Raw genomic sequence first — 24591 nt, 5'->3', positions numbered from 1 at the left:
GACGGGCAAATGGATAGATAAATAGATGGACAAACAGACAGCTGGATAGAGTGAGAGATAGAGATATATTAATATAGAAGTGATGGATGGATGGTTGGACAGACGGACGGGCAAATAGACAGTTTAATAGACTGATGGATATATAGAGATGGATGGAAGGACACATGGCTAGATAGATGGACAGATGAACGGAGAGTTGGACAGAGGGATAGATGGATATATAGAGATGAATGGACAGACAGATGGATATTTAGAGATGGCTGGGTGGATGGAGTGACAGATGAATGGCCAGACGGCTGGATGGATAGATGGACTGGCAGATGGATATAGATAGATGGACAGACAGTTGGATAGAGGGATAGAAGGATATATAGAGATGGATGGACAGACAGACATATCTAGAGATGGCTGGGTGGATGGAGTGATAGATGAATGGCCAGACGGCTGGATGGATACATAGACTGATGGATGGATATGGATGGATGGACTGATGGACAGACAGTTCATAGAGGGATAGATGGATAAAAAGAGATGGATGGACAGACAGATGGATATACAGACAAAATGGATGGATGGATGGATGAACAGACAGATGAATAGACGGATGGATTGGCAGATGGATACAGACGGACAGATAGAAAGACATGGATAGACTGACAGGTGGATGGATGGATGGAAAGGCAGAAGAATAGACAGATAGATGGATATTAATAGATTGATGGTGGACAGATAGAAAGGCATGGATAAACTGTAGATGGATGGACATACATTAGTGGAAGAACACTTCATCACCCATAATGCATCACCTGTGTTGAATTTCTTTGAATAATTCAGTGAATTCTTCTTCCTGTTGTTTAACCCTAACCCAATTCAAATTCCAGTTCAACTTCCTATGTGGCAATTCAATTCAAATTCCATAATCTAAACTGAAATTAGACAATTATTCAATTCTGAATTTTGCACAACCCTGAAATTACAATTTTCTGGAACACATGTGAGTGTGAGCTCAGCTCACATCCATGATGCCTATAGGATGTTTTGGGTGGTTGCGCACTGTCCAATTTTAAATGATGTTTTATGTTGTTAAAAACAGTATGGCTCAAACCCCTCTTTCAATGCAAGTCTATGAGGTTTTTCACTACCTGATCACTTAAAAGAAGGAATAACGCATCTTTCCTCACTAAGCCACACAATTTGAGTTACAGTATCATTCATGTCTGTAGAGCAAACGGTGCAGGATCAATAATATGTCAAAGTTGAATATTTAGGGTTTCAGGTTTGTTCAAATGCCTTAGCAAACACCATTTACAATATCCAATACTCCTATAGTCAGGCATAATGGGTTCATAATGGGCATTGTGTGAGCTAGGGAGCACTTAAGGAACAAATGAACCTGAAACAATGATAAAATAAGATATGAGCAAGGATTTTTTGGAACAGAGGTGTTTTCCATCTCAAGAGGGGCATGTGTTCATTTTTATTACCAAAATGATGTGATTACAGATACGTGTTTGGTCGCTGGTAGGGCAGGAATGCGCTTGAAAAAGCACAGTGTATTACTTCAATGTGAAAAGTATCCTTTTAAACCCCAATCATAATGGAGTGAAGTGCTTTTCAGAATTGAAAAATGGAGCTGAATGACCCTGTTTCACTTTCAAGGATGGGTAAAAAAAGGGCAGCTGTTTCTTGGTTTGGTTTTGACATTAGAAAATGGTTATTGTTCCATATCAGCGGCAGCTTAGTGTGTTTTGTACAGCCGTCATTCAAAGAAACTGCGCGTCAGGGTTGTTTCGGACATGTTTGTGGGTGTCTTTACATGTGAGCTGTTGTTCTACGTGTGTGACTCTATTGACTGCTTCATTCGCTGGGGCAAGGTGAGTCAGTCAGGCGTGAAATCTGTGGGTTTGATGATGTGTGCTAAACAGCCCTTGGCTTGGTGCGGTAATGTAGCCGAGGAAGGTTTAAGCCCTTGTGACAGCGATGATAAGATCTTAATAGGCAGGTGAGCTATCAGGCCAAAGAGCATGGAGGGGAAGCAAAGGGGAGGGTTTTTGCGGTGAAGCTAAAATAAACCCCGTCACATGCAGTTAGGGATGTTAAGATCATGTGTCACTGTCATCATAACTCAATATTCTTCTCAATAGTCAATTGAGACTCAATAGTCTTTCTTCCCAATATTGGGCAAAAAAGCATATCTCATGCCATTTCAGATGTCTGATGGTGACATTAGGATGTAACCAAGCACTCTAGATAATTAGTTTGCAGTTAGTACAATTTTTGTAAAAGAAATCATTCGTTTTATTCACCCCTTGCATTAAATTGTTTACAAATGGCAGTTATACTATTATCGTGTTGCATAAGATTTCCATGTCAAATAAATGACGTTTATATAAATGCACCATGGTTTCCACAAAAATATTAAGCAGCACAACTTTTTCCAACATTGATAATAATAATAAATCTTTCTTGAGCAGAATGATTTCTGAAGGGTCATGTGACACTGAAGACTGGAGTAATGATGCTGAAAGTACAGCTTTGCATCAGAAATAAATTACATTTGAAAATTTATGAAAAATTATTTTAAATTGTAATATTTCTCAATTATTACCATTTTTACCGTTTTTAATCAAATAATAAATGCTGCCTTTTCGTGAGCATAATACATTTTGTTATACTTTACAATGAGTTGTACAATGTAGGATGAACGCATCCCTGACATCAAAGCTTTTTGGTTTGCAGTGTTGCATAAAAAGTGAAAGTATATTTTAACTTTTAAATGTAATATTATTTGTTATTTGGGATGTATTATTTATTAAAAACAGAAGCCCTAGAGCGCGGCATCATATCCTGATGATTCCGGATTATTCTTAATGCCGTAGCACATACCCACAGTTAGTAATTACCATAATACCCGTCCAAAACATCTACATATAAGCACTTTCTGCACAAACTCACTCAATGCAAATGTGTCCTTACGCTCTTTAAAAATGCGCACATGCAGCAATGCAGCTTTTTTATGCAGAATCTAAAGGGGTCATGACATAAATTTGTGTGTGACATATGTATGTGTATGTCAATTTATTTTGTAATAGTTTCACATTTAATCTACAAATTTAATTTAATCTCTCGCAGAAACAACATAAATATTTGTTTAATTGATATTTTTTATGAATGAAGGCCAATACCAATGCTACTGATGTCTCTATGAAATAAAACATTTTCTCTGGTTTAGCCATATAGGCATGAAGCATTACAGTATAATTGAAAGCGATCTTTTCCCCCCTTTTTACACTTATTAGGCTTTAAATAATATAACAAATTTTAATTATGTTAACTTAAAACAATCGTCACATAAACCAACTAACCAACTATAATAAATGTCACATTTACCTGTGCCCTTCAATATATCAGAGCTCAATTTTTTCTTTAGGCCCAATCAGACCAGTTCAGATTTTTACTTGCACTGTAAAAATGCACAAGTTATTGTTTTGATTGTTTTTGACCCATGCAACCTTGTAAACACTGCTTTAAGATTTTTAGGTAGGTCTATCACGTATGATGTAAACAGAAATTGATTAAAGTTAGCAAACAATTCTCAGTATTCACTGCATAAATTCTAAATTAAACAGATTAATACGTATACTTTCATTTTTTCCTGTCTTTTTTTTTCTTTGATTATCATTAATGACACATCACAGCAGCAGGTTTAATAGGCTGCTGTCACTTTAAGACGTGAGCACATGTCGCGGATCTCACAAACATCCTATTTCCTCATAACTCTTTACATACATTTAAGACTTCATTTAAATCATTTAACTGTGCTTGATACTCGACAAAAAAAGGCATTTTGGCATAATTGTGTGTTTTTAAGTGACGTAAATTAGTCATTTGAACAGGACACATTACAGTTCTTTTACTCTTCTTTTGTCAGTTGTTTTTGGGTTATTTTTTTTTAATTTATGGATCAATATTTCTGGTTGCGTTATGCGCACATTTACACACAACCATGTCACACAATCAGATCCGATGCATTTGCAATGTTCCTTCTATATCATGGATGAAGCAAGATGATTATATTACAGATCTGAGGCTGGACAAAATGTCTGATTATAATTCAGATAAAACAATGACTAGTAAAGACACAAGCCTGAAGCTCTCTTTAAAAACAAAATCATGTCCTGAGACAGGAAATTAATGCATTATATGGAACTCAATTCAATAAAACATCTTAAATATCCCCAGCGGAAATGTTGTAAAAAGAAATGCTTGAAAACAACATTTCCTGTGTACTTTCTTCTCAGTAATTGAAATCAATTATTCTCTTATTGGCATTTTGATTGATAGAGGACAGGAACTGATTAACAGAGGTTACACTCCACAAAACCAGGAAATTGTTCAAACAAAGACCAAAGCTTCCTTTTTAAATCTATGAACGTTTAACATAGACAAGATGTTATCAAGCTGCCCCTTACACTGAAAACACTTATTTCAACAGTAGTTGATAAATACAAGGATGTGAGAATCATTTACCAGCGATAGTGGTTGTATATGGTTCGAAAACCAGGAATAACTTGATAAGGGTTTTAAAATAAGAATACGCAAAAATTATACCTCTCTCGAGTTTTACCACTGTACAAACTTGAAATTTCAACCAAACACATAAGTGAAGACAGCCAGATTATAAAGCTTTACCAATTGCAGAAGTGCCCTGAAAGGCAAGCGAAATCAATCGGACGTTTTTGCAGCACAACATCCATTTATGATCTGATGATTTCATAGCAATCTAGAGGTCCAAACACAGAAAGCAAGGAAAACACACACACACACACACAGACACAAAATCTGATTTTACGGCTCCAAAGTAGTCTGTGATCAAACTCCAACTGCAAAAAAAGCCTCCAGAATGATTGAGTGAGGCAAAAATCCAATACAGCTCAATCTGAGGTAATGGCTGTCTAAGACCTCCAGCTGATTTGAAGAGAAAAACAGTAGAAGTGGTGTATTGTGGGAAGGCCAGCGTTCTGAAAAGGGCTTGTATTGACGTCACACTTTGAGAGTCAAGCCTATTATGCCTCTTCAACCTTGCCAATAAGCGTGTGACAAAATGAGCCGTTCCTCTCGGATTGAACGAAGCTCCTATTCTCGGTCTCTCACAGGAAGATTTTCCTGTTATACATACAGTATATGAGAAAAGAGCAGCGAGTCTTGAGGGTCAAGAGGGTCATGCATAGACCAACGTGATTTTATTGGTTTAGGGGCACAATCTTTAAAAAGCGAAGATGGATATGAGGTCTGCAATGGGAATGGGAAACAAAATCAATTTGTGTCATTTGTTTGCTCTTTGACATATTGCCTCAGACACACAGTCATTATTCGAGGTCAATGCTGGGAGAAGAATATAACTGTGATGGTTATAGTTGGATATAATATAATAGCAATATAGTTTCCATTATTTGGATGGCAAAACATGATTGAAATGTTGTCAGAGGCCTATATAGGTTTGGAACAACATGAGGGTGAGTAAATGATGACAAGAATTGTATTTTTGGTTGAACTTCATAACTTGAATAATATGATTAATAGAGCTGGGTATTGAGACAAATTTCACAATTCGATTCGATTTCGATTCACAAGCTTGCAATTCGATTCGATTACGATTCAATTCGATTCAATATCGATTATTTTGGATATCAGTTACAATAAATGACAATTTTTATCAAGGGAATCAAATCTCTTAAATGCTGTAAATTATGGGAGTCTAGTTGTAGCCTATAGGCTTCATTAGCCGAATATGAAGGTAATAATGAACTGTTTTGTAGCTACACAAACACTTAAACTTACACTTTTATTTATTTTTATAATAAGAAGATTATATGAAATATAAACATTTAAATGGTGGCCGTCATAAAAACTTGCCAGATTTATTCAAATATGCATTAAATATTGAAGAACACTAACGAGTGTGGACTAACGAGTTTTTGTGGATTTTCTGAGGTAAATATGACGATCCATGACATTGATTACAAGCTGTTTAACTGACGTCTTTCCACGGTTGAAACGCTGATTGAGTGAATCAATGTGACATGATACGGATTTCGATAAGTTGTACTCTATCTTTTAACACACTTTCAGATGCTCATTCATGTTTATTTGGCGCTGTAACTGGTATTATTAAGCCGGAAGAGAGATCAGCGCTGCTGCTTCTCCAGAGCAATCTCACGCCACAGCGCCAAAACGCTATTTATGTTTTTGAATTTCTAAAGAAAATGGACGTAATTTGAAAATTGAGACTTTGTTTCATATCAATAGTATCAAAGGACAAAGATTATTGCGATTTTTTTTGGATGCGTGCAGCCGCGATACAATGATCTATTCATTCAAGTGAAACAGGATGACTAATCGATTCTTGAGATTTAAGAATTGATATCGGTTCGTAAAAATGAGAATCGATTAATATCGAGAAATCGATATTTATTACCCAGCCCTAATGATTAATATAAAAAAATACCATTGCCATCAATGCAAAATCAATTTACATTATGTTCGACTTTAGTTACAAAGAAAAGTACCTTCCATTTGTTGTCACATCATCATATGTCTTTTTTATTTATTTTTTTGATGGTACTGCCCAACCCTACAACAAACTCTGAAAACACTTGAACCAACGTAATATAAACTAGAATATTAGCAGAGGAAGTCAAGCTAACCAAAGAAAGACTCACAGGCATTTCCGCCAACTGCCTCCCCAAGGTCTGAGACTGGAGGATGCATTCAACTCAAATTCTATTCACATAAACCCACACAGCACAAACCAAACACTATCTGACTCACGATGTGCCAGACCACTGTTTAAAAGCAGGCACTAAACATAGCCCAAAACCAAAGCCGAGAACTATTATGTTACCGAAATGATTGACAACTGAAAGACCGAGGAAATCTATTGTGTTGCTTCAAGAAGGGGTGATTTTCTTGTTCGTTTTTTTTTTTCTCTCTCTCTTTTTGCCACTGGGAATAAAAATCAACATTAAATCAAAATGGACCCTTTTTACTTGAAGACACATTAAGACACAAATGTTTGCCTTTATAATCTTTTACCAAAACGTATTAGCTTGCTCTAAACTGACTTTCCTTTTCATCCGTCTCCACCTCTTACTTTCCAAGCACCTGTCGTACAAAGACCACTTTTTATGATCCAATCAATTCTCTATGGAAAAATCCTTTGTAAATATCCATCAATGTTGCCTTTAAGGATTTCAACATGAAGAAAATCTACCAGAATAATCTATTCGTACCTTTTATCCCAAATTTGTTACGTCGGCTGTATTTGTTGATGAGGACGAAAATCACAATGAGGAAGACGCAGCCGAAGCCAGCCAGACCAACAGCAATCGACATCTACAGGGGAAAAAGCAATAAAGCTGTCAATGACACAGCAACGTCTGCTGAAAAGCACAATCGACGTTATAGGAGAACAGAAAGGACAACTTACTCCGAATGAATCTTCTTCAGGTCTCTTTGCCTCATCTTCAGCTGTTGGAGCTACAGGAAATAGAAATGACATTGCACAATTGAGGATGTAGCATTATAAAATCAACTAAAACTATGAAAACTGTTTTCGTTAATTGAAATAAAGCTGAATTTAATTCTAATATAGTTTTGCATGAAAATTAGAAGTGTTGCCTTATCAACTGAAATAAAACAATTTTAAGTTGTATGACTAAAATTACTGAACTATTAAACAATAGCACATAAAATCACTAAGTACTAAAATTAAACTAAAATATAAATATAATTTAAAATGTTAATAAATACTATAATATTTAAAAAAAATATACAAAAATAACACTAAACTCTGTTTAGTCTCTGTTTACTTTTGAAATGTGGTCTGAAAATCAAACCATTGTTTGGGCCAATATATATTATAATTAATAAATTATTCATAAAATCTTTATACTGTACTTTTCTATGCACATTTCTGAAATGCACTTTCTGTAAAGCTGCTTTGAAACAATACAATTGTATTGTGAAAAGCACTATACAAATAAACTTGAATTGAATGGAAATGTATATAAAAAGTACTCTCAACGTAATGCATCACAGTGTGATTCATAGCTTCATAATATCCTAATTAAATAAATCTAAATTAATTAGACTTTTGACTCAATAACTATTCAGCCCTGTGTCAATGTCCCTCTATCACAACTATCCCTGCTCCCCCCTACTGTATATATTGAAAACTTTCTGTTCCTTATTTTCATGTCGCTTCTTGGCTACATTTATGATGCTGCCTGAAAGCCACATTGATTAGTAAGAGAGGGTTTTGTCTCAACCTGTGTGGCTCGTTCACAAGTGTCAGCGAGGAATTGCCATTTAATTGAGTCGTAATGGCAGAGGTACAGCAGGGCTCACATCATACACCCAAAGCATGAGCCGTCCTCCGATTTAAAAACAATTATGCCATCCTGGTGGTCTCTTAATGCATGGAGCTTGTATACGTGTCCAATATATGCTGGGATTCATGAGGGCTATTCTTCCGTTTATCTCAGTGAACTGTCTTTAAGTGTGTCCTCTATTACAGACACCAGACAATAAAGAAGTCTTCAAGTATTGGTGCACAATTACTACATAATACATTCTTGTTTGATAAGTTCTGTGTTTTGGGTGCACTTGAGAAGACTTAGTGTATGAGATAACTCTTGAAAATGTATCTTTTCTTATCAATTCCTTCAATGCTGTATTTAAGATCAAAGATTATAGAGTATCTGAAACTAAATATTTCTTATGTTTTGACCAAGCCAGAACAAGGACATGAGATGTGACCAATATTTTTCTATCTGTTCATATGAATTATGTCAAAAAGAGAGGCACTTACTGTACTCAATTATTCCTAAAAGAACAGCAAGGGGAGAAAAAAAAGGAAAATGTTGTAAATACAGAACATTAAATGGTTCATATATATATATATATATATATATAGTTTTCAACATTACTACAGTCTTCAGTGTCACATGATCCTTCAGAAATCATTCTAATATGCTGATTTGGTACTCAGTAACAATTCTTCTTATTATTATTATCAATGCTGAAAACAGTTTTTCTGCTTAACATTTTTGTGGTAATGGCGACACATTTTTTCAGGATGCTTTGACTAGTAGATGGTTCAATGAACAACATTTATTAAATTTGAAAAGCTGAAAATTCAGCTTTGATCACAGGAATAAATAATATTTTTTTAAAAAACGTATTAAAATAGAAAACTGTTATTTTGAATTGTAATAATATTTGAACAACATTGCTGTTTTATTTTGGATGAAATAAATGCAGACTTGGTGAGCATAAGAGACTTCTCTTAAAAACAAACTTTGGGCAGGTTCTGTATATATACACATATAAGGGTGTATCAGAATAAAATCAGAGCAAATTCATACCTTGTGATAAATGATAAATTACATTGTGCAGACTTACCGTCATCCTCACTGAACGGTGGCTCGAGGAAATAGCCGTGGACGGTTTTGGTAACTGACCCAAGGGAGTTAGTGGCTACTAGGCTGTAGTATCCATTGTCGTAATGCGTTGGGTTCTCAAAAGTCAAGCAGCCTTCCAAGTAATCTTGGTAGTACTCCATCTCCATGCGGATGTATTCGCTCTGCTGGATCTCAAGATCCTTGTGGAACCAGCGCAGTGTGGGATGGGGATAGCCCCTCACGGTGAACTCGATGCAGGTGTGATGGCGCCGTTCCGGCTCGTCCAGCTTCAGGATTACTGGCGGAACTGATATGAGAAGAGAACAAATAGGAACAGATAAAGGACAGAATCAGTGAAATACAGATCTCCCACCTGTGGTAATCTGCTGGCAGGCAAAGGGAAGAATACTAAAAGCAAGGCATGCAATCTACAATGAAATGCACATAATTGTTCTTTCTTTGCCTTTTATTAGGTAGGATGCAACATGTGCACTGTATAATGCACAATAAAGCCGAAATGAAATGCAGTAATTATGCTGAAAATATTTTCAAATATATTCAAATAGAAAACAGTTATAAATTGTTATAAATAAAATGTATATATGCATTTTATTCCTCCAACTTCAACACTGTGTTGAGATGCTATTTATAGACACGAGCAGAAGCCAGATATCTTTCCACCATGACTGTCTTATATCTCTGGCATCACCACTATGGCACCAAGCTGATCTGATTTCGTTACCATGTAGAATGACAGTATGAGCAGATAATGTCAGATGTAAAAAGACAGATCAGAATCGGGTGCAGTTTGAACAGAGCCTAAATTTGTTGGATGTGCACTATGGACTTTGATTTTCATTTGAAGCACTATATTTTGCTGACACTAAAAAATGCTGGTTCTCATTTGTCAGGTGACAGATCGTGACATGCTGACTAGGGATGGGCAACGATTAATCGCGATTAATCGCATCCAAAATAAAAGTTTGTGTTTACATAATAAATAAATATATATATATATATATATATATATATATATATATATATATATATATATATATATGTGTAGTGTGTATAATTAATTTGTATATATAAATACCCATACATGCATGTATATATTTAAGAAATATGTGCATGTATATATTTTATATATATATTTATTCACAATTAATAGTATATATAAATATAAATATTTGATATATTAATACCACATTTTTCTTAAATATATACATGCATGTGTGGGTATTTATATATAGAAATTAATTATACACAGTACACACACATATATTTTGTAAACACAAACTTTTATTTTGAATGCCATTAATTGTTGCCCATCCCTGACTGCAATTTAGATTTGAAGGGAAGACAGGAAAATTCTCAGTGAAAGCAACTTTATAATTGCAGTTTGTTCACCACACAAAGCGATTAAAGGAGTAGTTCACTTTTAAAAAAACTTTTGCTGATAAACCCCCATGTTATCCAAGATATCCATGTCATTCTTTCTTCAGTCGAAAAGAAATTAAGGTTTTTGATGAAAACATTCCAGGATTTTTCTCCATAGAATGAACTTCAATGGGAACCAAACAGTTCAAGGTCCAAAAGACAGTTTCAGTGCAAACTGCAAACTGTTCAAAGGGCTTTAAACGACACCAGACGATGAATATTTGTTTTATAATTGAGTCAATTTGTTCATTTCGTTCATTGAATCAACCAAATGACACGAAAAAAGATTTGTTCATTTTGATGAACGAATTCGAACAGGAGAGTCACAAACAGAGAAAGGCGACCATTTGAGCTTATAAAACTTAAACTTTTTTTTTAATGAGTGATCGTTTCGCTTGATAAGACTTATTCATCGTCTGGAATCGTTTAAAACCCTTTCAACAGTTTGTAGTTTGCACTGAAACTGTCTTTTGGACCTGAACCGTTTGGTTCCCATTGATGTCCATTATATGGAGACAAATGCTGGAATGTTTTCATCAAACACCTTAATTTCTTTTCGACTGAAGAAAACATGACATGGGTGACATGGGGGTGAGTAAAATTATCAGCAAAAGTTATTTTTTAAAAGTGAACTACTCCTTTAAATTACTTCAGATAAATATAGTGTACAGCAGGGTTACATTGTTGTGTTCTGTTCAACTGTCTTTGATTTGTGTGTTATAACAATGACTCATTCTTTCGGATACGAAATTTATATTCAATTGACCTATCGGTAAGCCCCGCCCTCCTTAGTTACTGTTGCTATCTCTGACAAACCATAGGGGACCTGTGCCCCACAGCTTTATGTCTAGCAACACCCCTGGTGTACAGTACAACTTATAAGAAGCCTGTGTGTATAAATCTCTATTCACTTTCATTGTATAGAAAACAGCATGTCATACATTCAGCTTATTTTATGAGTCAGTCACACAGATATAATAAAATGAGAGTGACTACAACAACAAAGCTGCGAGTGAGTAAATATTCTACTACTTTAATCCAAGTTTCCATTCCTTTAATATAAGAGACTCAAAGACTTCTGAGGTGAAATGTGTAGATTTCGTAACAATGGAGTTGCTGTCAAGTAACAAGCAGAACCAGTAAATCTTGACTTTATAAATTGGATTTTAGATGAAAAATGGACAGAGCATAAATTTGACAGAGGGACATCTCGTAATCGTGCTGTCACAGACTGTATATTATTGCGCACTATTCAAAGGTAAACCACATGCAAATGTCTTGTCCGACACTGCGCGTTTGTTTGTCATTCAAATGAGAACGCATCATTATTGTCAGCTGCCTTCTCTCGCCGAAGTGATTTGTGCTTGGCTGAATGATGAGACTAGACTAGAGATAGATCTCTCCTGTGGAGCGGCTCGGCACACATCCCGCCTAAACAGATGACATGTGTTTTAGAATCAGCATGCAGCAGCAACCTTGCTCTCGGCCTGTCTGCTCTGACTGCTGCATGAGGCCTGTCATTTAGGGAGTCCTGCTGCAATCCCACCAGGAGAGAGAAAGACAACAGGAGGGATGTGCATCCCATCTGTGCATCTCATATTCCAAAGCTTTTCATCAGAATGCAAAAAATTCAACTGGTGCACTTCTCACCTTTTGGCTTTGTTGACACTGACTGCACCCAATTGCGATTTCTTACATTATCCTTTTGGTGACACTTTACAGTAAGGTCTTATTTGTTAACATTAGTTAATGTATTAACCAGTGTTGTGCCTGAACGCGTTCATATTTTGGGCGAACGTGAACTGAACGTACTGTATTACTGCCTGATGAACTTTACTGTGAACGCATTCATTCTGGTGTCTGTGAAGGCACACTCTCTCAGTTTAACCTCGTTCAATAGGGTGCCAGATTTCTATAGAGCCTTCCAGGCGAAAACCAAGCCAAAACACACTTAAACATGACTTAATACTGTATGTAGCGAAAAAACACCCAGTCTGGCAACACAAGGCACCAGTGTTGCACCGCCGCCGTCGACAAAGCAGCGAGCTAGGAGGCGTCGTATGATCAATTAAACGAGTCTTATGACGAGGTCGGTGAGGATGGGAAAAATCATACATTTCTGTGCAAACTTAACTTAACCCTTGTGCTGCATTAGATTTTTAACACCGTTTAGTGCATTAAGGACCAAAAATGGCCACATATTAAACATTGCCTAAAATATTATATATTATTATTATTTTCCACTTTTACCAAGTTAAATCTTTTAACCAGCATCAGTCCTCATCATAACTACCAAAAATGTATTAAATTTCAGGATTTTAACCCTTTAATTACCAGTTTTGTTTGCGAAACCATCGATTTGTATAAGCGGAAAAAACACAAAAACTCAATTATTTTCAATAAACTAAATGCAAAGAGAAAACTTTAGATTTGGATTATCACAGTCCCACTTTGCAAAAAATCCCACTTAGCGCGTTAGAGACCAAAAATGGCCACCTATTAAACATTGCCTATTGCCTAAAATAAGGTGCATTTCCACCCATAGGGAATAAATATGTAGTGACGTCATCTGGTGGAATACACAATATAATGCAAATATAATGCTTTTGCTTCAAAATGAAAGGATGTTTGTGCAAAAATCATGTTTCATGTATTACTGACAGCCTCAGATTTAAACAACGTTTTAATGGGTTTCAATGGGCCATTTTTGATCTGCACAGTGTGTGTTATACATATTTTGCAAAATGGGATCACATTTTTTACAAGTCACAATTTTGCCAAATTTCATACCATTTGCATTAAAACAGCCAAAATGGTCAAAGAAATTAAACTGCAAAAGACCAAAAATGTCCCTAATGCAGCATAAGGGTTAAACAATAAAATAATTGTTGTCTGTGGTTGGATATGGGCTGTGGCAATAAAAAAATAAAAAAAGCTTGCAACATATGCGGGAAAAAAGAACTAAGAATGAACTAGTTTGAAGTATGAACTATGAACTGAACTAGTTCATTTTAAAATGTGTACTTTCCCAACACTGGTAAACTAACATGAACTAACAACGAGCATTGCATCTGTTACAGTATTTATTCATATTTGTTTGTTTGTTAATAAATATAATGTTGTTCCTTGTTTCTCAATATCTCTCATTCCCATAATTATTTATGTGGCAAAAGTGGTATGACTGTACCCTATCCTTTACAAGTCCGCCTAGTTTGAACTTAGCAACTGCTCTCTCCATGGAAGTTTTGCATTTAAAGACCAAAAAAAAAATTTGACTCAAATATTTCAAAATCGATGTTTCAGCCCTCTGGTTTGCGTCGTAATCCTGATCACTCTGTCAGGGTTTATTCTGCGATGACAATCGGCCATGTACATTTACTAATGTTAACAAATACAACATTTCTATATATATATATATATATATATATATATATATAAATATAGAAATGTTGTAATGTGTGTATATAAACATGGTGTCCAATATCAAAAGAAATAAATGTGTCAAAAGAAAAATGGCAAATATATATATGAAGAGCTCAGATGCAAAAGCCTCTAAATGCCATTTGAAATTTTCTTGTTTAATGATGATTTTTGCCATTTAAGTAAAATTACTGAACTTAAATATACAAGTTTGATAAAAATCATCATTAAACAAGAAAATTTCAAATGGCATTTAGAGGCTTTTGCATCTGAACTCTTCATATATATATATATATACACATAATTACTACTTAATGGGACATACTTAATAAAAAATCTAATGGGACAAAAAAAATGAACAGGATAAAAATCTAAATATAATATAATTAGCTATATAAAGAGATTATAAGCCATCAGCAAACATTCCTTTCACTTCCTTAAGAAAGACAAGACCCTGTACTTGGTTATTAATACCAAACTTGACAATTTTTCCACTCAAAGCCTTGCATCTTGTTGCTGTCACCTCAATTTAACGTCAAAGTGATGAGTCAGCAGAGTGATAAAATGTAATGCTTTTCATCAACTCGATGTCTTAAAATCATGCGCTGTTTAATGAACATAATGACGTCTGAGTGTCAGATCATATCCGAGTCCTAAAACATCAACGGCAAAAATCCTCCATTCCTATTAAAACCAGGAAAAGTTGCAAAGATACTGCAGATACATTTTTTCCTCTGGTTGAATTTCATCTTATACCTGTTTAACCCAGTTTAACACAGTGCAAGGAAAGATGTCTATTTTTATGCATCACAACCTAACGCAATCCCTAAATACGTGCACACCCTCTGATTAAATTAACACAAAGTCTTACAGGTTCATAGGTGTTAATTGATGTATCAGTTCATTTAGACCTTGTTCTATTTTAAACGTGTCCATACAGTTCTTTTTTTTTTCCAGAGTAGAGTATGGTGTTATTTGCGTTAAAGTTTGCAACAATTTCAATAAATGCATTTTCAGCATGATTTCTAAATAAGAATTCACACCCTATATTTAAGTTATTCAAATAAAAGCCCCGTTTTCTACACATTCTACCCTTTTAGTACACTAAAACTCTGAAACTAAACTGTATAATTCCAAATACTTGTTTGCTTGGTCACACTTTAGATTAGTGTCCGATTCTCACTATGAACTATAACTATTATCTATGACTTTTACCAATAAACTCCTTATTGCTGCTATTATTAGTGAGTAAGATAGTTGTTAAGTTTAGCTGCTAGGGTTAAGGGATGTGGAATAAGGTCACAAAGAATAAGGCAATAATAAGTGTCCATTGAAGTCCATTATATGGAGAAAAAACCTGGAATGTTTTCATCAAAAACCTTAATTTCTTTTCGACTGAAGAAAGAAAGACGTGGACATCTTGGATGACATGGGGGTGAGTAAATTATCAGCAAAAACTTTTTTAGAGTGAACTACTCCTTTAACTAGGCAAAAAATACATACATTTTTGGCAATTTGCTGTAGATTGCTGTAGAAAACAATAATGATATTTCGACTTACATAAAATTAAGTAAAATTAATTTTTAGCACACCTTCAACAATTACAGGACGCAGATTAAATGAAGTACACTGAAAGCAGTGGTTATATGAAAAGCTTCAGCATGCTTTATTAAACCTGAAAGTGATCAATTCTGCAGCAGATTTTAAAAGAGAAATTAATTTTATTTTCCCTTGATGTTTCGCTTTACCTCAACAAAAAAACCAGATATGAAACCATGCTGATAGAACTAGATCCTCACATTCTCTAAAGGAAATCCGAGTGACGCTGTCCTGTACAAAACTCGTTGATAGTGTGCAATGGGTGGTTGGCAGGGCATTGCAATGTAGTTGCCAAGGTGCTCCGAATGGCTAGAGAATTTAGGGTGGATAATTTCTGGTCTCTAAATCTGTTGTTGTTGTCGTTTTGTTTGTGTGTGTGTGTGTGACATGTTTTATCATCTGCCAGGTGAAAGTCTGGGGCTGGATTCATGAAAGTCATAATCATGACCGATCCCTGTTCACATAATCGATGATTGGTGCCACTGTACTCGTGGACACTAATGTAATACGTAATACAGTATATTTTGCTACACTGTAATATCTAATTAGTTAAACTTACTTAAATGAGTAATTCACAATGATTTTTAAGAACATCCTTGTTCAGCAATTCAAATTATTTTCAAGTTTGGTCTTTAGAACTATAGATCTAAAGAAAAAATATGAAATCATTCTCAAATGTTTTTTGAGGGGGATACAAAATATTCTCAACTTTATCCTTAAAGGATTAGTTCACTTTTGAAAAAACTTTTGCTGATAATTTACTCACCCCCATGTCATCCAAGATGTCCATGTCTTTCTTTCCTCAGTCGAAAAGAAATTAAGGTTTTTGATGAAAACATTCCAGGATTTTTCTCCATATAATGGACTTACATGGGAACCAGTTGGTCGGATGTCCAAACGACAGTTAATAACAGTTTCAGATGCAGCTTCAAATGTCTTTAAACGACACCAGACGATGAATAAGGGTCTTATCATGCCAAACGATCGGTTATTTCAAAGCTTATTCCAAAAATGTAACTTTTCTAAGGACAAATGCTAGCATTGCTCCATTCTGTGAGGCGCGTTTGTAACGTCACGTAATACGTAATTACGTTCAAAAGGTCACGGGCGACGTAGCCAGAAGTACAGAGTCAGAGTGTTTACAAGTTGAACGCATAGGTTGAACGTGCAAACTAACTCAAACGCCGTTTACAAAAAAGGAATTAAAAGGTAAAACAACGATGTCGGACGATTTTGATTCTGTACTTCCGGCTACGTCGCCCGTGACCTTTTGAACGTAATTACGTGACGTTACAAACGCGCCTCACAGAATAGAGCTAGGCTAGCATTTGTCCTTAGAAAAGTTACATTTTTAGAATAAGCTTTGAAATAACCGATCGTTTCGCATGATAAGACCCTTATTCATCGTCGGGTGTCGTTTAAAGACATTTGAAGCTGCATCTGAAACTGTTATTAACTGTCGGTTGGACCTCCGACCAACTGGTTCCCATGTAAGTCCATTATATGGAGAAAAATCCTGGAATGTTTTCATCAAAAACCTTAATTTCTTTTCGACTGAGGAAAGAAAGACATGGACATCTTGGATGACATGGGGGTGAGTAAATTATCAGCAAAAGTTTTTTCAAAAGTGAACTAATCCTTAAAGAAAATAAGGAGATAGCAGTTAAGAATAATTGCATTTGTATGAATGTTTTTGTGAATCCTGAAAGTACCAGCATATCTTGCCTCAACAAGCTGCATAATTTGACATTTCAGTATTAGCAAACACCATTGAGTATTAGACACGAAAACGCTGTAACAGAAGTGAAATATACGTACATAGTACAGCCAGCTGAAGGGACACATTGGTCATCCCAACCACATTCTCAGAGATGCAGGTCAGAACAAATCCGTTGTCGTCTCTGCTCACGTTGACCAGCGTCAGGTTGATGGAGTGAATGTTGGGCCAGTAGACATTCGACTAGAGGGCAGACAAGAAACATTACGCTATGGTTAGATTGAAAATAAGGTTGGAGAGTTTATTTGGTGAGGGATGAATGGCGCTCACCTGGTGCGTGTTGATGGAGTGAAGGCCGTTCACAGTCCAGTCCACCTCAGGTAATGGAGAACCAGAGCCGTTACAGCTGAGCATCACGTTATCGCCCTCCAACACAGTGAGGTTACTGTGAGCAACGCTGATATCTGGCAGGTCTAGATCAGAGCAAGGACTTAAGTACGTTAATTGCTTTCTTAAAAGAATGGCTCAAATCGGCAACAACAAACTTTTTTTTACCATGTTTTACCACCAGTCAATAATTAGCAAGTTAACATGGCATATATTGTGTAAACATTTTGTTAATTCCGAAGCATAACAGTTAGTGTAAGCTATAGTTAGCTTAGCATAGTCATTTATTTGTAAGAAAATGCCATTTTCTTTGATATACTATTATTGGTTACACTTTATTTTATTTTTGTGTCTGTGATACAGTGTAACTACTTGATTAATTACTTAGTAGTAGACTAACATATAGCAAAACGTAATTAACATGCAACTAAGTTATGGAACAGCCTGTACTTACTAGGGCTGTCAGTTAAACGCGTTATTAACGGCGTTAACGCAAACCCATTTTAACGGCGTAAATTTTTTTATCGCGCAATTAACGGTCTTTTTGTCCGAGCAAACTTTGTACTTTTTTTTTTTCACATGCTTATGCAACAGGACGCGCCGTTGCGCTCCGAAACCCATTCATTTTAATGGCTTGCGCCACGCGAGGATGTTTTGTTGCTTCTAGCGGATCTAGCTAGACCGGAAACAAAACAACAAGCACTGCGCACACACTGGTTTGGGCTTGCGAGCCGGCCAAATAGTTGGTTAACGTTACGTTTTGAGTGGATGGCGAGCGCGAGACGCCGAAATGAATGCCAGTAAGATTCTGAATGGAAATTTTACTTTTAAAAGTTGCCAAATTCCATCGACAAGACCAAAGTGATCTGTGTGTTTTGTCGTTGTGAACTGAGCTATCATCATCACAGCACGTCCGGTCTGAAATACCACTAGTTGATGGCCACACACACACACAGCTGATGCGACTTCTCCGCCCCCTCGTCAATATTAGGACCTTGTCAGTTTTTCTTTCACCCTTTTATTGATGGACAGTGTTACATTGTGTGACAGATTATTTGCTCCAAGTGAGAATGTTAGTATGAAATTGAACACAGTGTATGCCAACGTTGTTTAAATAATAAAAAAAAAATTGTACAAAGCAAGCCAATCCAATTTTCCGTGTTGATAAGAGCATTAAATTTAGAAAAATCGGACAAAAATAAATCAAGAGACGTTTAGAACAAATTAAAATGTGCGATTAATCGTGAGTTAACTTTGACATTAATGCGATTAATCGCGATTAAATATTTTAGTCGTTTGACAGCACTAGTACTTACAGATTGTAATTACACTCATGTATTAGGCAGCTATTGTTACCGACTTGGTACAATGTTACTAAGGTAAAAAGCCTACAGTTACACATTGGTCATTTTGTATTAAGTGTATCAAGGTTGTACTTAAGGGTACTGTTTTAGCAAAAATATGCATGTCTCATTTGTATATGATGTTTTGATGTGTACACTGTAAAAAATATTTTCAAGATTTGTTATCACAACATATTTTCTTTTGTCAAATCAACTTTATAATAATTTATTTAGTTGAGATAACTTATTATTTTGAGTTTCTGATGATTAAATTAATCTCCTTCATTGTATTAACTCACTTTTTCCAGTTCAATGAACTTAAAATTTCAAGGCAACCCAGGTTACTTACTTTTTTAAGTTAAACCAACAATATTTTTTTACAGTGTAGTAATCACATTTTTTCTTTTGTCAAATCAACTTCAATAATTTATTTAGTTCAGATAACATATAATTGTGAGTTTCTGATGATTCAATTAATCTCCTTCATTGTATTAACTCACTTTTTCCAGTTCAATGAACTTAAAATTTTAAGGCAACCATTACTTACTTTAAGTTAAACCATCAATATTTTTTTACAGTGTATCCAAATATGTTTGAATGACAAAACTCTGCAGATTACACAAGGACATTGTTCGAAAATCTTACCCCACTACTACTTTCTTTCCAATACTGCATCATAATGTTAGATAAGCATTGCATCATACAAGTAATATAATCTTATATAACAATACATAGAGCATGCTAGGCCTACAGTTGTATTATTTATGAAGAAAGATGTCTTACCACAGCGGGCAATGCTCATTGATCTCAGGCGAATCTTAGATGCGCCGTTCTTGCAGTAGAGTTGCTGGGTGTGCAGGCCAGCCTCACCTCGCAGCTGCCAGAGCTGAATCCATCGAATCTCACAGCCGCAGTCAAAGACGATTCCCTCCAGCCTCCTGCGTCAACAACACAGCTAACGGTAGTTACACAATCCAAACTCAGAGCTAGGCATGCAAAATCATCAAACAGTTTTGTGACACTATCTCCAGGGTGGTGTGAAATAGTGACCCAGGCTGATTGCTAATAGGTTGGTTTCCCACTTGGGGAGATCCATAAGCAATCCCCATCATTCCCTTGAGTAACATACAAAACCATGGGCTGCTCCAGAAGGACTGTTTTGTAGTCTGACTCTGCTAATTGACTATTTATTTAGCCTTGCATGACATGCGTTGCACTCAACCGTTTTGTCAGCTGCATCTTTTTACAAGTCACATACATGATGCATAACAAACCACATTCAAAGCATGGATATTTACATTTCAAAGGTTTAAAACTGGCAACTGAAAAAATATCATAATTCCCATTCCCAGCTGCGACATTTTAGACTGTTACTGAAACATGAGATCAGAAAATGAAGTAAAATTTAAGTAAACATTAAAAAAGGCTTTCTCTGAAGGCAGGTTTTAATAGCTTCCAGTTGTTTGGTTTGTTTTTTTAGTATATTCCAATTCAGATTCCCACAAAAATATGAAGCAGTAGAAGTTATGTTTTTGATGAAAACAATCCAGGATTTTCTCTATATAATGGACTTCAATGGGAACCAAACGGTTCAAGGTGCAAAAGACAGTTTCAGAGCAGCTTCAAACGACACCAGACGATGAATGAGGGTCTTATCTAGGACCCTTAGTGTCATGACTCGAAAAAAGATTTGTTCATTTTGATGAACGAGTTTGAACAGGAGAGTCATAAAGGTGAGCATTTGTGCTTATAAAACTTAAAAATTTTTATTTATTTTTTAAATGAGCGATCGTTTCGCTAGATAAGACTCTTATTCATCGTCTGGTGTCGTATAAAGCCCTTTGAACAATTTGCACCGAAACTGTCTTTTGGACCTTGAACCGTTTGGTTCCCATTGAAGTCCATTATATGGAGAAAAATCCTGGAATGTTTTCATCAAAAACCTTAATTTCTTTTCGACTGAAGAAAGAAAGACATGGACATCTTGAATGACATGGGGGTCAGTAAATTATCTGCAAAAGTTTTTTTTTTTTTTAAAGTGAACTACTCCTTGAAGACTATATTATTTAAAATAACGCAATCTTTTTTCCAGTCCTGAGTGCATGATTATTTGATGTGCATAAATATAATCATTGACAAGACATAGCATGTTTTTATATTTATTAAATATTTACTAAATATATAGTAGAATTTCTTTTCTAAAAATAATTCAATCTTCCAGGATTTGCACATTATGCTGACAAATGGGTATGCCTGATTTCTGACAAAGCTGAGCGGACATTGATTACTGGAACAATACAACTTTTCACTTCTTGAAAAACACAGCCGCAGTAGCTGAATGGAAAGAAAAATGAGGCGCTCACAACGTGATGAACTGTATATCATTACCCACAGGCTTTGATCTCAGCGTGAAACCATAGTCTATTAATCTGTATACTCGGGTTGGGAAATACAGTACTGTATGTTTTCAGAGCCCTTCATTATTTTGCAAATCCCTTTCTGCAAACCTTCAGGAGTCAGGTCATCCACATACAGGAAGAACTGCATCTGTACGACATGGATTGAGCTGACAGTTAGAAGTGATGTAAAGAATGTAATTCTGAGAGAAATATGAAACTGTTTCTTCATGAAGTAAACTAAGGAGTTGAGCCTAACAACAACAAAAAAGAAAACGACATAATTATATGTTCTTTGAGCTTAAACTTAGGCATCATTTACGCTGCCAGGAATAAACCAGCGGCGGCCAACGGGGGGTGGGGTGGGGGGCTGACTATCATCAACGGTGATTGACAGCCTATAACATGATTATGCACACTGATGAGGTTTAGTTGCGTGTGTGCACCTGAAAGCTATTTAGGAATAAAATTGTAAGATGCAAAGAAATTCCTCTGAATCTAATGGGATCATTTCCATTTGAAGAATAAAACAAAACACAGATGTTTCGAAGCAGCGGGTCTAAAACGTACTTCCAAAAAAAATGTATTTAAAAATGAACATTCAAATGTATTTCCCCAGCATGTCATCAGATCATACTTGTGACCCACCAATTGAGAACCAGTATTAAAGGATAAAGTCTAAATAATTTTTCCTAACCTATGGGCTGATATTACATTACAATGACTGTTAGGATGGATTCACTGAGTCTGGAAATCAATAATGCCTGTGAATCTCATCAAGCTCTGAAGATTACACCATTATTACAGCACCACAGCAACATAACTGATCCCAATCTACTCCATTATTCTCCATAATACATGCCATTTGTTCTGTGAAGTTCAAATTTGTTTGGTAACAAAGTATATTCAGTGAACATAAATGCAATTTATCCAGTTGTTCTTTTCTTAGCCTTTTCTTCCATTGCAGAGATGCAACATCCATTTCATTTTAAAGCATTTTTATATAAAGTAGTTTGAATCTATCTATCGATCTATCGATCTATCGTATTCCCATATTCAGGCCTAAAACTGACTTGTTGCCATATAGACTTTAATTTTTAAAAACCATGAAACTGATTTAGCAAAAACAGGCAGTTATAAAAAACTACATTTGTCGATACCAGTGAAATATCACAATTCCCTATTCCAATTTAACCAATACACATTAAAAACATCGTTAAAGACAAAGTAACAGAAGTTTTCAGAGACATTGATTAAACTAATCAATTGTAAAATTACACTGGATAGCATAAACTCAACTATAAATAAACTTAATTTAATCTTTATTGAATATACAAAAGTTATTCAAAAGCATTAAGTGATTTTTCTTTGTCTTTTGTTGTTTAATTACCATTTAAAACAAAGACAGCAGCAAGATTATTTGGCTGCTGTCACTTTAAGACTAAAGGCCATTGCACACCGAGTCCGAAATTCGCATCCGAAATTTTCGCACGTTAAAAAAAAAATTCTACCTCACGTTATGTCAGTCACGCTTGCACACCGCCTCCGAAACTTTCGTCTGTCATAAAATTAATCGGATCGGGTTTGATTTTCTGCGTTTTTCGCATCCACAGCCAGAATTTTGAGAGGTCTTTTGACAATTCAGGGCCGGGGGGAGCTCGTCCTCAAATCATTGCACATATGCGCCGTGCTTTCAGTTTCGGTTTTCAATTCGATCAAGTGTTTATGTTCTCTTCTCTATATTGGATTATGAAATTAATAAACCTCCCCTTTCAATCAGATTGAAATTTAGGATCGAATAAGGTGTGATTGAGCAGCCTATTCGATAACTAATGTATTATTTGGGCACAATATACACAATAACAGCCTAGCTGTTCTGTCTGCCCAGCGCTTCCACCGGGCCGCGCGCGGGGGTGTGTGTGTGTCCATACCTGGTCCATACCAGACACACTGCCAGTCTCCGTTCAGAATTGATTGGTTCACGGAAATTGGTGGTCTTGTTTTTAATATGTGGCTCCAGAATCGCTAGCAAAGCATCGAACTGTCCCACTGAAATTCTAAGGTAAATTTTGAATCGCTCAGGATAAATTCGCAACTCCTTGATAAGGAACTCTCCTTCCTCTCGGCGCAATTTCAGGATTGGATGGACGTAATATTTTCTCTTTCTTCCCTTTTCAATAAGAGAGAGGGCAAAAATCATCCTCACTGCTTGACGAATCCATTTGGTATTTTTGCGTTTTTTCCCGCAAAGGTTTAAGAAATACGCAACGGACTCGGTGTGCAAGGTTTCTATGCGTGACGAATTTTTAAGCTGACGAACACGAAAATACGCATACGAATATTTCGTGCTCAGTGTGCAATGGCCTTTATGCACGGATACACACGCATTTTACATTCACTTAACTGGCTATGTTTACTAAGACTGCCATTTATGACAATCTTTTGTGAATTTGTCAGTTTAAGCACAAGACCTGAAAGAGAGCTCAGTTTTGTATTTGCACGCTGTCTTCTTGTACTTTAATATTTAAATGGCCAAGGCTTAAACTTCCGTGACTATGCAGCACTGTCCCGAGTGTTGTTCATGTTTATTCACGTCCATGTTCTCACAACATGGTAATTAGTTCACTTTAAAAAAAAATTTCCTGATAATTTACTCACCCCATGTCATTCAAGATGTTCATGTCTTTCTTTCTTCAGTCAAAAAGAAATTAACATTTTTGAGGAAAACGTTCCAGGATTTTTCTCCAAAATGATAGACTTCAATGGAAACCATGCGGTTTGAAGGTCCACTTGTCAGTCTCAGTGCAGCTTCAATGGCTCAACAC

The 24591-nt window shown here is 35.8% G+C and overlaps 1 protein-coding gene across 2 annotated transcripts in view; it reads right to left on the bottom strand.

Moving 5' to 3' along the window:
• Positions 1 to 24591, bottom strand: part of ntrk3b (neurotrophic tyrosine kinase, receptor, type 3b) — a 139891-nt gene that overhangs the window by 55148 nt on the left and 60152 nt on the right. For both annotated transcript variants that reach the window (XM_089129893.1, XM_039658949.2), the window contains exons 5-11: positions 20154 to 20308; positions 17971 to 18113; positions 17742 to 17883; positions 9466 to 9771; positions 8873 to 8887; positions 7490 to 7539; positions 7293 to 7395 (exon numbers count right to left, since the gene is read on the bottom strand). In XM_089129893.1, coding sequence (XP_088986019.1) covers positions 7293 to 7395; positions 7490 to 7539; positions 8873 to 8887; positions 9466 to 9771; positions 17742 to 17883; positions 17971 to 18113; positions 20154 to 20308 — 914 coding nt within the window. The remainder of the gene's footprint in view (positions 1 to 7292; positions 7396 to 7489; positions 7540 to 8872; positions 8888 to 9465; positions 9772 to 17741; positions 17884 to 17970; positions 18114 to 20153; positions 20309 to 24591) is intronic.

Source organism: Pimephales promelas, chromosome 1, assembly GCF_988280905.1.
Source record: "Pimephales promelas chromosome 1, fPimPro1.hap1.1, whole genome shotgun sequence".
Classification (NCBI taxonomy): Eukaryota; Metazoa; Chordata; class Actinopteri; order Cypriniformes; family Leuciscidae; genus Pimephales; species Pimephales promelas.
This window is presented reverse-complemented; position numbering and strand designations above follow the sequence as displayed.